Raw genomic sequence first — 15,842 nt, forward strand, 5'->3', positions numbered from 1 at the left:
AAGTAAATCATTCTTGAGCAAAGATTAAAAATGATTTTATTCACTTTTATCAATTTCCTAACAATTTTATTCACTTATATCAATGCCTTTTCCTAATCCATAAATTCTCTTGTTTTAGTTTTTTTAAATTTAAAATTTCCCAACTATTAATTTTTGTAAGATATTTTCTTAATTCATTGAACTTATCAGCTACACTTTTTTGTTTCTTTGAATTTATCAGCTACTTTAATACACAGACAAAACAGGTGTGGGCCTTAAAATATATTAAACTCATTCCCATAGTAAAAATACATAAATTTTCATAATCTTCAACGTCCATAGATCCGAATCCGAATAAAAAGAGTCCCTTTCCCAATAATTCAGAAGTATTAAACTATTGCAATTCTAACTCCAACAAGAAAATCAGTACCCTTGTTTCTCTTTAATATATTTTTTTAAAGTGTTTGAGCTTATTAGTCAGCAATGGAGAAATTTGGAAAAAGATTTCAAGGAAAAGTGGCAATTGTAACTGCTTCAACACAGGGTATAGGCTTTAGCATAGCTGAGCGGCTTGGTTTAGAAGGTGCTTCTGTTGTTATCTCCTCCAGAAAACAGGTTTGCTTTATTGAAGGAAAAAAAAATTGTTTTATTTAATCTTTCAGATAATTCTTTGTTAATGTATTTCATAATTTCTTGTCAAGTTTCAGTGAATTCTTCTAACGAGTGTGTCTAGTTTGGCCAAAGTTTGATACTTTTTTCTGTATTTGATTGCATTTTCTAAAATTGGTTTTTCACCATTTCACGTAATTTACTGTTGATGTTTTAATTATCACCCTCGACCTTAACTAGATGTCTCGTGTTTGGGCTACGAAAAAATGGAGAAATTCCTAGGAGCGTCTCCCCTTTAATGGGTCCTATGTGGCACGAATCCCGATTAGTCGGTCTATATAGCTGATGGTTAGACAGTAAAATAGAAATTAACATTACCAGTAAAGTTTCTATTAATTCTTTAATTGGATGTTTCTAATTTGGCCAAAGTTTGAAGCTTTTTCTGTGTTAGATTGGATATTTTGAATTGGGTGTTTAATTATTTCATATCTTTGTTGATACTTCATCATTTCTTGTCAAGTTTATGTGAAATCTTCATTTGGGTATTTCTAATTTGGCCGGAAGTTTGGTGCTTTTTATGTCTTTGATTGCATATTTGATGGGTGTTTATTGAAAAAATTGAATCTTTCATATTTGATGGGTCTGCTGAGTCTTCAATTTTGCTTAGAGTGGATTTTATTTGCTTGTTGTAATTTGAACTATATATAGATTGGTTGCTTGTTTGTGCAATTGGTGTGTTGACTTGAGGCGTTCTCTTAATCTGTTGATTTTACAGAAAAATGTGGATGAAGCAGTCCAAAAACTTGGTGATCGAGGAATTGAAGTTTTTGGAGTAGTATGTCATGTGTCTAATGCACAACAGAGGAAGAATTTGATCGACAAGACCATTCAGGTATCCTACTAGTGTATCTATCACTTGCTCAATCAATCAAATCCAGAAGTTTGAGTTCAAATGTATGGTATATATCTACAAGATACTAATGAACTCTCGGAAGTTATTAAAACCGAGATATGCACTAATGTTTAATTGATTGGCGCTTGAATTCTTCACTGGCTAAATTTGCTAGTGAAAGAAACTAGTTAGCTTGTAATCCTTTTCTAGTGTGAGCATACTTTTCTTAATAACAGTGGTGTGTGGGCCAGCTCATGCGGACCTCGACTATTCTACCAGGTACTTGCTGCCTCTTTCACCAGCATAGGTATTGCATACGTACCTAGTAATTCTGCCCACCAAGGTTTAGGTAGATGATAAGAAATCACTTCATGTTTTTTGTCTCTGCTAGCTTTCCAAGGTTTGCACCCACTTTTGCGTGTAAATCTGGAGATGCTTTTCTCAATTGGTCCTTGCGCATGAGGTTCGTAGGGGAGTCTAACCGTTTCATCATATTAGAGTGGTTGTTGTTTACTCTTCTTAAAATGCTCTCCTCTGCAGCTAGAGATGGAGCCATTTAAGGAATCATTTTGGATAAGAAGTTTGTGAAGTATATTGGACATCGATTTAGATTTTGTGAAGATGTTAAATTTGAGTTCAGTGCCAAGAGCTTAATAGGTATTTGCATTCTCTATAAATTCTGGAGAGAAGAACTAAGAGTAATAAATATGAACATGGTGGATTAATAGTTTCCAGCAGGGATTTGGACTCTTGATTGCTCGCGAATCTTTGTTATTCATGACTGAGTGTGTTTATTCTCTTGGTGGTCAAAACTGCTCCTTAAAGTGTCTTTAACGATTTTTTTCTTTAACGATTTCATCCTTTGAGGTAATAATTTTGTCTACTTTCAAAGTGTGAAAGATGAATGAAGAATTCTGTGGTTAGTCCAATTTTTCTAATTGGAATTTCCCACTTCCAGAAATATGGGATATTAGATGTCATTGTGTCAAATGCTGCTGTAAATCCTACGGTGGATGCGATATTGGAAATTAAAGAACCAGTCCTTGACAAGTTGTGGGATATCAACGTGAAAGCCGCTATATTATTACTTCAAGTAAGTGATTTGATATGAATAACTTCAAGAGAAAAATGTTTCATCTTCATGTGTGCCTCTAGAAAATTCTATTGAGGACATTTGGTGATGCTAATATTTTCTTTTCGTCACGTGTTTCATTTTGTTCTAGATTCCATTGTCCAAATAGTATTACTTTTGGCATTGCACATAATATTTTACTCTTTTAACCACTTACAGGATGCAGCTCCTTACCTTCAGAAGGGTTCCTCAGTTGTTATAATTTCCTCTATTGCTGGTTATACACCATCAGCTGCCATGGGAATGTATGGAGTAACAAAAACAGCCCTTCTCGGATTGACCAAGGTACTTAATTTTGGCATTATTGGCATATGAATAACCACATAGTATTGGGGCATTTGCACAAATGGCCTTTTCTTCGGGCACTATTTAAATTATGCCCCCATTAGCCTAAAAAGAAAACTTCATTCAACTACTTTTGAAGAAGAAATTTAGTCCAGTGGGCTAACGAGGACAAAATTTAAAGAGTGGCCTCATAAAAGGCCATATGGTGCAAATTATCGATTTCCTATTAGTTTCCTTTTAATTTGTGGATTTTCAGGCTCTCGCAGCTGAAATGGCTCCAAATACTCGTGTGAACTGTGTAGCACCAGGTTTTGTACCCACACATTTTGCTGAATTTATCACGGGAAATGCTAATGTGGTAAGTTCTCATAATTTTAGATCTCTATCTGTTGTCAGTTAAAATTTGATCAAGTTCACAGTTTATTAATTCTCGATGCTGATTGTCTTAAGAGGAGAGAACTTGAGGCTAAGACATTACTCAATAGGCTCGGAACAACACAAGACATGGCCGCGGCTACTGCCTATCTGGCTTCAGGCGATGCTGCGTATGTAACAGGAGAAACTCTTGTAGTTGCTGGTGGAATGCATGCAAGACTGTAGCATCTTTCTTGTATGTCCTCCGTCTTTTATAATCTCGTTATCGCTTCTCCATAAGAGGAAATTACGATGATATTAAGAATCATGGTCTTTGTGCTCCTTTCATTGTTTTAAAACTACACATGAAATACAAGGGGTACTATGTTCTTCCCTTCACTGTTCTTTCCCTGCATTTAGTGAAGTACTATCTCCTATCTTGGAGCTAACAATAACATTTACTTGTTCCTGCTTTACAACAACAAAAAAACCAGTGAAATTACACAAGTAGGGTCTGGGGAGAGTAATGCGTACGTGCAGACCTTACCCCTATCTTATGAAGGTAGAAAGGTTGTTTCCGATAGACCCTCGGCTGAAGAACAGTGAAAAGGAGGGATTCGTTCCTGCTTTCTTTTCATAATTATACTCTTGAGCCGGACCTTTTTAGGTTTGTAATGTTGATTAATTTCTCCAAATCCCTCCCTCAATAGCAAAGCACATTAACAGCATTTAAACCAGCTTTAGAAACCAGTAAAAACAGCAACAGCAGCAAATTCCAACGTCAAAACAGCATTTAACCAGCATAAGAAACCATCAAAAACAACATTAGTTTCAACGAGCAGTAAACCAAGACAGCACCAGAAAAGCTGTTTATAAACTAGAATTCACAATTAGAACTAGAATTATGCTTACTCAACTTCAGCTAAATTGAACAAAGCTTGTACAATCCTAGGAAGAAATGTATCAAAATAAAATCTGCAGATGGCTTTACAAATCCAATGCTGAACTGGTTTTCACCTACAATAATCTAATAAACCTTGTTATATCATGTGAGCTGTCAATATAATACACATAAGTGGCAAATCATTAGACCAGCATTGGATTCAAAGTGACTTTCTCTAGGAAACAAGCAGCAAGAATACTAAACATCCCTCAAGAAGTATGATAAATAGTAATCTCTTCTGCAACAGCAGCACCATTGAATGACCAACAGAAATCATCAAAGGGAAGTGGCACTTATCGTCAGATGGATCGTCGTTAGTCACCACAGCCAAGCCATCGAAATCACAGTCCCAACTATTCTGATTCTTGAACTGATAATACATGTTAAAAGCATAGGAAGCATTCCCTTTCGCGCTAAGATGGTTACAGGAAGAACCATACCCCAAAGCTGTGCAATCTGAAAGACTGCACGCGTAATCAATATTTTTTGGCAAGTCTTCTTCTGCATTATCTACCCCTTCTGGTTTTAATACACACCACCTTTTGTGCATATAGTTTACACCTTCTACTGCAACCAATCCTTTATCTTTCTGCATCTTCCCGGATAAATCTAGCTCGTATTTTGGCTTTCCATCAAACTCAAAGATTCCCCAATGCCTCTCAAAGTTACCTGGAGCAATGCTTTTCGCGTTCTCATCAATGAGACTGAATAAATAAACCTCTATTTTGCCCTTGCGAGCAGGTGTTCCTTGTCCACTCAAACAATGTTGAATCAATCCTTGGTTAAATCTCATAGCATTTTCGATATTGGCATTTTTATCTCCATCTGTTGGCCACCCTACTTCTCCAACTACGATTTTCACTTCAGGAAAACCAGCTTTCTTCAATGACCAAACAAGAGTATCGAAATTGGCATCAAACACGTTAGTGTAAACATATTCACCATCTCTAACAGGCTTGTTTGAACCATCAAAAAAGGCAAAGTCTAAGGGAAAGTAGATGTTTCCATAGAGACTGAGGTAAGGATAGATGTTAACGACGAAAGGGGCATCATTTGAATACAAATATTGGACAATCTGAATGGTTAAATCGCGTACTTCTGGCCTGAAATCACCAGCAGAAGGAACTGGAGTTGACTCGGGGGAGAAGTAAATGTCAGCATTGAAGGGAATAGTTGCTTTCACCTCTGATCCTAATCCTGCTTTGTTGATGGCTTCTTGAATGTTTTTCAGAGCTGGTAATATGTAGGGCAGATATGTCCCGTTGTATGTTCGGAGAAATGGCTCATTTCCTACTGCCACATACCTACATTCATTTGAGAATTGAAACTGAGAAAAGCTACTTAGAAATTTAAAAGCAACTCTCAAGAAATCCTCCTATTTAACAAGTGCATATATTTTGATAAAACATAGGAATATACTTGAACAACCAAGGACTAATGGAAGTTCCAATCACAACAGATTGTGGATTCAATTCTTATATTGCCCCTGTTGCCCTTCCTTTCCTGGTCTCCCTATATATAACGACATTAATGTCTCAGTCCCAAATAAGTTGGGGTCGGCTATATGAATCATCAGCGATCATGTTTCTCCATTTAAACTCTAACTCATGTCGACATCATACCAAATAAAAACCAAAGTGAAATTGCTCGAGCTATGATTTTTGCAGACATAAGACATAAATTGAAATTCTTGGAGATAAATTGCACAAACCTCTACGAACTATTTAACTAGTGTATTTCTTATGACGATGCTATCCGGTCAGCTCACACGCAACTCGACTATTCCATCAAGTACCTGCTACCTCTCACCAATACAGGTACTGAATAATTATGTCGTTTAAGCAGATGGGAAGAAATCACCTAGTATTTAACTACTGGATTTTATGATGATACTATCCGTGTCAGCTTACACTCACCTCGACTATTCCATCAGGTACGTGTTACCTCCCACCAGCACAGATACCGAGTAATTCTACCACTTAGGCAGATGAGAAGAAACTACGTAGTATTTAACTAATGCATTTCTTTTTCAATGATCTTTAGTAAAGAAGGAAAAATTAAACAAACAAGGAGGCTATGAAATGAAACTTTTGAACCTGATTTTGACAACACCAGTGTAAACATAAGCAGAAACGTTTTCTTGGACCCAAGCAGTAGCCATTAAAGGGTCAGCACTCATATCATGTAACATGTAGTTAGGAATTGCAAGCATGACTTGAATATCAGTACCAACTAAAGCATTCAAAATACTGTCATCTGCCTCAAACAGTTTCACTTTATCAAATCCATTATCTTTCAGCATTTTCACCACACTCTTTGGTGGTAACTGTTGAGTTGCCATTGTACCCCAGTTCACTCCTACACTCCCCCAACACCTTGTCAACATTCCCATAAATGCAAATAATCCTACAATACACAAAATCAAGAAATGATGATCATTTCTTCTACCCATTCTCAATTTTTTCCCCTTATCTTAGCTCCCTTCAATAAAGTCTTGAAAGTTTATATCTCCTTCTTGTAAGCTCTGTGTGTGTGTGTGAGAGAGAGAGAGAGAGAGTGAGTGTGTGTGTGTGTGTGTGTGTGTGTGTGTGAAGTTCACAGGGGAATGAATGGAATCTTGATTCAGTTATTCAGTTAAGGAGGCAGGAGCCCTGCCATTTCGCGCTTCTAAGAATTGTCAGAAATATCGGTTTTGTTTATTGTTATCTTGTCAAAAATTATTTTACTTGTTATAACAGTATAAAATGTAGTACAAAGCTAAGAAAAATAGCAGAAAGAAATTTAAAAAAGAAAAATGTGTGATACTATTATCATTTAAATTAAGGGAATCCAAAATCAATTCTTAACCAACTGGACACGTGGACACTACTTAAGGCTGTCCACGTTAAAGTAAAGTAACTAAATTTTTTGTCACATTAAATCAATTGAAAATTTGAAATTACCTACTACAAAAGTAAAATCAATAAACAACAACAACCCAGTAAAATCCCACTAATTGGGTCTGGGGAGGGTAGTGTGTACGCAGACCTTACTCCTACCCCAAAGGAGTAGAGAGGTTGTTTCCGAAAACCCTCGGCTCAAGAAAACAAAAAGACAAAAGGACAAAAGGAGACAATATTAATATCACCACAACAATCATAGGAAAAATAGAAACACCATGAAATGCAGAAGAAAGATGCAAAGGAAAAGCGATAGCTAGTAAATAGGACATGCACTGAAAAGCGAAGTAGTAAAACACAATATTATCACCAGCTATCTTAGACAAAAACCCTACCTGGCTAGTCCCACAATGGTACGAAGTAAGTCAAGACTCAACTACATCCTAACCTACAACTCTAATACTCGATCTCCACATCTTCCTATCAAGTGTCATGTCCTCGAAAATTTGGAGCCTCGCCATATCCTGTCTGATCACCTTTCCCCAATACTTCTTAGGCCGTCCTCTACCTCTTCTCGTGCCCTCCACAACCAGCCGCTCACACATCCGTACGGAGCATTGATGGAAATATTTATTGTTAATGAATAAAGTTTAGTGACTACTGTTTGTGTAAAGCTAAGTTAACAAAAAGTATTTTTGTAAATTTACTTTTATAATGATTATTAATTATTTTATTGTTACTATAATAATCAACAAAATTCATATACTTTAATGGAACAAAAAAATTTATCACCTCATTGTTATAGTGGATAAATTAGAACCAGCTTGTCAACTTCTTTCTTTTTCCTTTTCTCCTTTTAAAAGAATGAATAATTAGTTGTATATTTACTTTTACTGTATTTTTCGTTCAAACGTTACAACACGCTTAGCCAAACGTTCACATGAAATGAAAAGCTAAAGTAAGCTATAAACTTATATATAAACATAACAGTTAATATACATATTGCAGCTAAAAAACAAACTAGATATAAAATCTACACGATACAACACGCTTAGCTGTTCAAGGGAGGAAAATGTCCAAGTCAGCTTGCGCACACCTGGACTAATTCCACGTGATATTAAGTATCTCCCACCAACATTGAAATACATAGGACTATCAACTTCAGACATCAAAGATATCAGTTTTGCCTGCTTCTGTTCTGCTATGCAATCTTACATACACTTGAATATTTGCATAGGAACCAAACAAGGCAGCTTTGCTGGCATCACGACGCCATAACTCATAGGGTAATCAAAATTGGTATTATACGATCAAACCTATACAGGAATTACATCGGCGTTCTGAATATCATCACAGGTCAAGATGAGACCTTCTACATAGGTTGGAAGGAGACAACGGGTCCATTGACAGCCAGTTGAAATAGGCTCGGCTGGTGGAACAATCATTAGCACATTCTCCTGGCGCCTTACAACGCCCATGACAGTAACGGTGCTCCCTTCTTTGATGTAACTGTAATTTTGAAACAACCATAAAGAACCTTAGTTTGCGTAACAGAAGCACAGAAGTAGACGAATCGCAGAATGAACTCAGCTTACCCTTCTTTCAGTCGCATTACACGGTCGTCACTTGAGAGGCTCCGATCAGCAAGCCATCTTAGGAAGTTGGGAGATAACTCCCTGTTACTCTTTGTTATATCAACAACTGTTATTGGTTTTACGAACGGCGCCACCTTTGCTCCATAACCGGCCTTCACCAGTGCTCTTAATCCAGTCTGAAAGTCTGATATATAGAAATCAGCAACATGTTTCTGTTACCACAAGACATACAGAAGTCAGCAACATATATAAGTATCTCATTAGACATAATCTTAGGAGTCATGACCACTACATAATAAGGGGCAAGTATCAATTGTCACCACTTGTTACGACCACTAAGGAGTTGAATAGTACAGAATTAGTGTATCAGAAAATTAAAAGTATCCAAAACCGTAACAGGGCTATTAGCTATAGCAACTTCTGACCAGTAGAAGCCTAGAAATTTCCCAGAACTTAAGCCTAGAAGTTGGCATATGAGGCTGGTTAAAGACCCTTTGACCCTTTGAAATCGCACATTTCAACCTTGAATATATAGATAGTCCATGGCCTTATGTGCCCTGAATTCCAAACTGTCAGCTAGTTGAAGCTTTAATACTTCCTTCAAGTTCCCATATAAGAAACCTTTTTTTTCTGAGATAAGGTAAAGGTTTCATAAAATAAAGTACCAAGATGGTACAAAAGTACAAGAAGGAAGGCTCAAGAACAGACTATCACAAATTCCTCCCTAGCATCTCTATAAAATCCAAGCATTGTTCTACATTTTCCAATATGTTCTTCTTGCACCAGAAGTACAAATTATGTGGAAAGTTATTTTTAATCCCAGAGATATCCCTTCCTTGTCCTTCAAAACATATTTTGTTTCTTTCCGGCCATACAATTATAACACTATGGCAACCTCTTGGAAGCATTTGTATAGACTTCTGATAAGTATTGTACTTGAAAATTGAAATAGCATCCAGAGACTGCTGATACCAATTGATACTGAGTACTATGACCAAATCCAGAAATACTCAAATAGTTGATATGCAAACTAACCTCCGAATGCCTGCGTCCCCATGAAAAGCAACGCTGTCTAGGATGTGCAGATTTTCCACCACAACCTTTATATTCGAGCAATTCTGTAGAAGCATATACACATCGTGGTATCTGCTGAAAAGAAGTTTCAAGAGGGATACTGCCACAAGTAACAACCTACAAAAAAAACAATATATATTATTCCCTAAATATACATTCGTGAACCGTGCATCATTTGGAATGCAAGATTTTAATGGCGACAAATGTATGGTTGACCACAACCTCAAGAGAACGCTATGACAAAGAAACGAGGACATAGAGCCATTGTGAGAGGCTTGGAGCAACAAGAAGTATAGGAACAGTACATAGTTTGTCCAGCTGAATACAGAAAAGCCCTCAAATTGCCTACTTTTGTAGGAAAAAGACATTTTAAAGGAACAACTAAGGATGATAGTTTCAAGGTGGATTTAGTTCTTGGAAACTATAAATGAGGCATATAATCCTAAAGGTTAGCAACCAATACAGTTATCAGAATATCTTAGCGACTTCTTGACTATACCATCAGCTTTACAGGTGTTACACGACCTTTTTTTTTATAACGGCAGTGTACCGTGTGCGGGCAAGCTTGTGTGCACGGTCACTTTTCATGCTACCTCCCACCGGGGCAAGGTAAAGGTGTTATTACACGACTTGAAGAATGCTAATAAGGACGGTCCCCGTTCAAGCATTATTTACACCTCATGAGGGTAGTGTTAGTAAGAACTCAACGACGAAGCCACAGTAAACGGATTAGCTTAATGTAGCAACAATTTAAAACAGTAGATATTTATCTAGATTTTACTCAAATGCTATAATTAACGCAAATGCTATACAATAATTTGATTACCACATTAAAAGCTAACTTTGTTCTCCTTATTTTACTCTGTTTGTATAAAGAAAAGTAGTTGTCCACTTTTTGGTATGGCACTTTTGGAGGGTTCCTTTTTTCCCTTTTCTGGGGAACAGGCTGGATCGAATTCAGCAAATGTCCATACATGAGGGGGTTATACAAATGCAATAATAATTCCTATACATTCATTCCATCAGGTTATTGGGAAAGGATAACTTAAATTATAATCTCAATTTTAGACTAGAATATGATTTCTCTTCCAAGCTTGCCTTTATACTAAAAGAATCTAGATTGGGAATAAAAGAATGAATCTTCCGAGGTTGCCTATATATGATAACAAGCTCAAATACTCACTTTCCAGTCATGTGGATTCAAATGTACTTAACTTTCTTATATTTAAATTTTATTTAATTTATTCTTGAGATAAAACTGGATAAAGAGAGAAATAGTTGTACTGTAATTGGACAGTCCAACTATTAGACAACACTTGTCACTATGTTGTAAATTTGATAAATTTACATGAGAAAACTTTAAATTGGATGGTCCTAACAACGTCAGGGCATTAGTTATCTATTAGTATAAGAGTCGGTCAAGATAGACCATGCCATAATATCATGTTCAAGGGTGCAAATGGCTATACGGTTAGTAAGGACAAGAAAGAAGCATAAGTTCTCCCTGTATTAGGTAGGATAGGAATCACAAAGGAGGACTAAACGAAACCAAGAGATAATAAGAACCTGAACACTACATTTAAAAGGACGGAGATGAGAAGCAGCACGCATTTTATAGTATCAAATGAAAAGACAAAAAGAAAGGAAAGGTTGCCACAAATAAACTTATAAGATACAAAAAGATATAAAAGTTATTTCTCTGTTGAATAGGTAATGAAATATCAGGAAGGTAGTTCTAACTTCTACCCTCTTATTAAAAAATAACTTTTGAAGTAACTAATTAAAAGCTGCAATGGAAGTAACTTATAAAAAAAAATGCAAAGTATATACACATCAGCAGCCAGTACATATCCACTTATTATATCATATTTTCCTTCCCATTCATCTTTCCATTTTCCCCTTTCTAAAGCAACTCTTCCACATTAAGAATCAAAGGAAAATGTTCAGAGCAACTTCAAATCACAATACTCAGCAGCCAACATTTCACAAGACTAAAACACCACATAAAGCTATGTGCTTTAACCTTTCCTTAAGCATAATTTAAGTGACAGTCAAAGTCAAAGCTTAAGAAATATCCCACCCACAAGCACACTCAAAGTCATTCACACACATGGTCATTCACTTCAAGGACAATATGGCAAATGACAATCTTAAAACTACTTACTCCACTCCACTATAAGTGATTTTTAAGGTTTTGACACACCAATAAGAAGATCACTTAATTACATTTATTATGACGGTTATTTGACTAAATTAACATTTATCTCTCCTCAACATAAATACATTAGCATTGGAAGACTATGAATTTGTTCAAATCATTTATTAGACAAGGGTAAATTTGGGAAAATGTTTAATACCTTCTTGCTTTTTAAAAAAGTCACTGATTTGAACCAAATTTTAAACCGGAGGGAGTATCATCCAAAAAATCCATCCTACTAAACAACCATAACTACCACCTAATGACAAAATCATGAAATAAAAAAATAGAATATACATTTCAACATCACCAAACAAAATTAATAGGAAATCAAATTCCAGAATTAAAATAATATTTCTTCTTGATACACTTTACTTTTTACTCTGTTCCAACAAAAAATGATACTTACTTCTTTATATTTAGAAGGACTTTAATTTTAAAATTCACAATTTATAATTTATATATGCCAGCTAAAATACAAAATGTGCATATGAGTGTAAAATTACCCCAGTAACCTTCACATACTGTCCATCAACAGCACCTCTAAGCTCAGCATCAGGAAATCTTCTTAAAAAACCCACCAAGCCTCGTTCTTTATAGCCATAATTCCACAGTAAAATCACCAAAATTGGCGCTAAAATTCCACCTACACCCACTAAAATCACCGATTTTTTAACTGCCGCCATCACAAAAGCACCCGCCATTAAAGCCATTAGTAACACAACAAGTAAAACCCACATTGCCACTCTTGAAACCCTAAAACCCATTTTAATTTCATCGCTCAAGCTCGTAACGGCTGAACCGTAGACTACTTTCTTAAACGAACCGGCCGGTTCGAGCTGGCCGGACCGTCGACCAATACTGGAACTCAGCGGACCGGAGGTAATGAGACCGGTGGGCTGAATTGGTGTCATTATTGGACCGGAACCGGAGGAAGAGGATCTTTTCGGAATTGGGCCGGAGTTAGGCCCGGATCTGACGGGTCCGGATCCACTATTATGCTGTGAAGAAGATGAAGGCCTCAGAATTGGCGGGCCCCCAAGAGGGTGGAGGTGGTCCCCAGTTGAGAAATCGATGCCGTACATTTTTCCAAGCTCGCCGGACTTTTTAACGTCGCCGCCGGTGTAAGGAACGGCACGAGATGCGACTGTGGGTTGTTTTTCCTTGTGTTGTTCGGGTCGGCCCGAGACGATTAACCCGTTGCTTAGCTGGTGCGACCCGGTTCGAGAACCCATTTTTTAGAGAATGAGAATCCAAAGTGAAGCTGTGAAGAAAGAGGAGAGTGTGGGTTTGGAGTGTGAAAGTGTAATGTAGCTAATGGAGTGGAAAAGGAGGTGATAGAAATTGGAAAGTGGAGAGTGGGGATTTGAAAAGACAAAAAAGGACATATTATTATGTATTTATAATGACATTTGTCTTACAAAGAGTATTTTAAATAAGATGATTAAGATTCCGCCTACTTTAATTAGATATCTCGAGTTCAAAATTTAGATATAGTGATCTCGTTTAGTAGTTGGTTAGGAGAAAAATTATTCATATATTAGGGCAACATAACTTATGCAATGTTTGGTAGCCGTCAGTTATTTTGTACAAAATTCAGCATAACTAATATCATATTTGGTTGTCATTTTATAATTCTACATAAATAATACATGTATAAGTTATGAGTCAATCTATGTATTATTTTATGCAAGATAGAAGATGAAATAATTAATACATGTATTAATAATTAAAATATTGAAATGATAAATTTACCCCTTTCATTTTACACATAAATGCGTCCTTCTATAGATTGATTTATATCAAATCATTTGGAGAACAAGCATGAAGATATTGATGCTATCACTGCTAGGCTCTTCCTCTTCTCAATCTATTAGAGACAAAATCAGTAAATAAGTATTTTACTTTAAAATTTATATAATTTATATCAATTTCTAATACAACAAACCAAATATTTAAAAATAATAATCAATACGTAACTAATTCATGTATAACTTATACCTGCATAACTAATCTCTGCATCACTTATTCATACATAACTAATACATGCATAACTCTAATCGGCAACCAAACCGACAACCAAAGGACCCCTTCTTAAATGTTCGATAGCGTTTGAAAATGCCTATGATAAATGCGATGAAGGGACAATAATTTTCCATCCCTTAAGTTTTAGTTTTGGATAAAGAAAATCTTTAAAAAGTACAGGATTTGCTCCTTTTAAAGATCCTTCTAATTCAATTAACTCGACCAATGAATTTTAATTAGATAGTTAAAATTTAAAAAAATGTACTAGTATTTCTTTAGAAAGTAAACTTATGATTTAACTAAGACTCATCTCAATGAATGCACTTTCTTAAGTTTTGATATAATAAATAATAGTATATTATTAGAAAGATTAAAGTATAATTAAACTAAATATGTTGTATTCCCATGCACGCTTTACGTTGTATTAGTAGTTGCTAATAAAAAAGGAGTGCTAAAGCAGAGTGGAGATTTAGGGGCTTGAAAATACAAAGATGGACCTTTGTTTAGAGATATTAACATTTGTGTCCCTGTCTATAAATAGCTGTACAACATGCGCTGTCTTTTTTTCCAATCTAGGAGGTTGCTAAACACTTTTTTGTTTTATATTATTTCTTTTATAAGTATTTTTATGATGTTATTTGTTACTAATAAAAAACCAATGAGGTTCGGACTTCGGTGGAAGATTGTCAATATAATCCATCAATTCTTGTTTTTTTTTTCTGATTGATATTAATTATTATATATTTTATGCATTAAATTACTTAATTTTCATGTCCTTGTAATTATTTTCTCCATTATGTTTATTTGTGTCGGTAGCAAATTAGCCATTGCCATCTGTTGGTCCTAGTTTGGTAAGTGAATAGATTGTTCAATAAAGGTCCCAATTTGTACTAATAATTAGTATGTGTATGATTTTGTCAATAACATGTACTGAATCTAATAAGGTCACTTTCAATTAGATTAAAACAAAATCAATTGGACTAATGATATCTCAAATTGAAATAAAAGTTTTCCTACATGTCATACTTTGAACTGATTACATATCATTCTAGTATTATCTTAGCCTTCGTTTTCTATTATTACCTATTATTTATCTTATGTTGGCTTTATTATTACCTATTGATTTGTTATTTTGATGTTGTTATTGTTCTTGCATTTATTATTTTTAACATTGCTTCTTTACTATTATTCTTCTTTTTCAAACATGATGTGAATTGTTTCTCTTAAGCCGAGGGTCTATCAGAAACAATCTCTTTACTTTCGCAAGTTAGGGTTAAGATCTGCATACACGTTATTTTTTCCAAATTCCACACTGTGAGAACATACTGTATATGTTATTATTGTAGTAATATACAGTAGCAATTTTTTTTGTTTTTGGTAGAAAGACTATTTATTATGTGATGAATAATCCAACAAATGAGTGAGGCAAAAGGCAGGTTGAAAAAAGAAGGAAATTGAGAAATGTCAATATAGGTTTGTTCAGTATTTAATGTAACTTTGATTAATGATTTATAAATATGAATTTTTTTTCCCTTGTGATTCAAGATTTTCTCTCCTTTGATTTGTTCAACAAAAATAACTTGAGTTAAAAAAAAATCACTTTTTAATGTGTATGTGTCATGTGCTTTTAAATTTCCACTACTTAATATAAAGTAGACATAAATGCCTTTTATATCACTATCTTTATTTTATTGATCACAAATCTAATCCCACCATAAATTGTCAAATGAATACAAAATAAAACAAGAGATACAAGCTTTTAAATATTCTTATTTATTACATATTTTTTTTATTTTTTTCAGCTTCTCTAATACTATTTGTCTAAGGATATTATTATTTAAAGAACTTGACTGGCATGACATAATTAAATGCATACAT

The 15,842-nt window shown here is 35.1% G+C and overlaps 3 protein-coding genes across 3 annotated transcripts; 1 reads left to right on the forward strand and 2 right to left on the reverse strand.

Annotated features, from left to right (window-relative positions):
- The first annotated feature begins 261 nt into the window (after nucleotides 1–261).
- Nucleotides 262–3,650, forward strand: LOC104117575 (tropinone reductase-like 3). The gene is made up of 6 exons (XM_009628642.4): nucleotides 262–594; nucleotides 1,364–1,480; nucleotides 2,439–2,573; nucleotides 2,772–2,897; nucleotides 3,154–3,255; nucleotides 3,348–3,650. The coding sequence occupies exons 1-6, from the start codon at nucleotides 463–465 to the stop codon at nucleotides 3,495–3,497; spliced, it is 762 nt and encodes a 253-aa protein (XP_009626937.1). The 5' UTR covers nucleotides 262–462; the 3' UTR covers nucleotides 3,498–3,650.
- Nucleotides 3,651–4,205: 555 nt separating this feature from the next.
- LOC104117585 (glucan endo-1,3-beta-glucosidase 8-like) lies at nucleotides 4,206–6,852 on the reverse strand. Its single transcript, XM_018778064.3, has 2 exons — nucleotides 6,291–6,852; nucleotides 4,206–5,498 (listed from the first exon to the last, which is right to left on the reverse strand). The coding sequence occupies exons 1-2, from the start codon at nucleotides 6,644–6,646 to the stop codon at nucleotides 4,370–4,372; spliced, it is 1,485 nt and encodes a 494-aa protein (XP_018633580.3). The 5' UTR covers nucleotides 6,647–6,852; the 3' UTR covers nucleotides 4,206–4,369.
- Nucleotides 6,853–8,014: 1,162 nt separating this feature from the next.
- LOC104117574 (uncharacterized membrane protein At1g16860) lies at nucleotides 8,015–13,299 on the reverse strand. The gene is made up of 4 exons (XM_009628641.4): nucleotides 12,446–13,299; nucleotides 9,704–9,859; nucleotides 8,669–8,880; nucleotides 8,015–8,582 (listed from the first exon to the last, which is right to left on the reverse strand). The coding sequence occupies exons 1-4, from the start codon at nucleotides 13,172–13,174 to the stop codon at nucleotides 8,390–8,392; spliced, it is 1,290 nt and encodes a 429-aa protein (XP_009626936.1). The 5' UTR covers nucleotides 13,175–13,299; the 3' UTR covers nucleotides 8,015–8,389.
- Between the last annotated feature and the right edge of the window lie 2,543 nt (nucleotides 13,300–15,842).

The sequence above is a fragment of the Nicotiana tomentosiformis genome, chromosome 5, assembly GCF_000390325.3.
Source record: "Nicotiana tomentosiformis chromosome 5, ASM39032v3, whole genome shotgun sequence".
Lineage (NCBI taxonomy): Eukaryota > Viridiplantae > Streptophyta > Magnoliopsida > Solanales > Solanaceae > Nicotiana > Nicotiana tomentosiformis.

Coding starts and splice junctions, on each gene's coding strand:
- LOC104117574 (XM_009628641.4), bottom strand. CDS start 13,174: ATGGGTTCTCGAACCGGGTCGCACCAGCTAAGCAACGGGTTAATCGTC. Junction 8,881..9,703: donor GGGGACGCAGGCATTCGGAG/GTTAGTTTGCAT, acceptor TTGTGGTAACAG/AAACATGTTGCTGATTTCTA. Junction 8,583..8,668: donor GTAATGCGACTGAAAGAAGG/GTAAGCTGAGTT, acceptor TCAAAATTACAG/TTACATCAAAGAAGGGAGCA.
- LOC104117585 (XM_018778064.3), bottom strand. CDS start 6,646: ATGGGTAGAAGAAATGATCATCATTTCTTGATTTTGTGTATTGTAGGA. Junction 5,499..6,290: donor ACTGGTGTTGTCAAAATCAG/GTTCAAAAGTTT, acceptor AAATGAATGTAG/GTATGTGGCAGTAGGAAATG.
- LOC104117575 (XM_009628642.4), top strand. CDS start 463: ATGGAGAAATTTGGAAAAAGATTTCAAGGAAAAGTGGCAATTGTAACT. Junction 1,481..2,438: donor TGATCGACAAGACCATTCAG/GTATCCTACTAG, acceptor TCCCACTTCCAG/AAATATGGGATATTAGATGT. Junction 3,256..3,347: donor TCACGGGAAATGCTAATGTG/GTAAGTTCTCAT, acceptor GATTGTCTTAAG/AGGAGAGAACTTGAGGCTAA.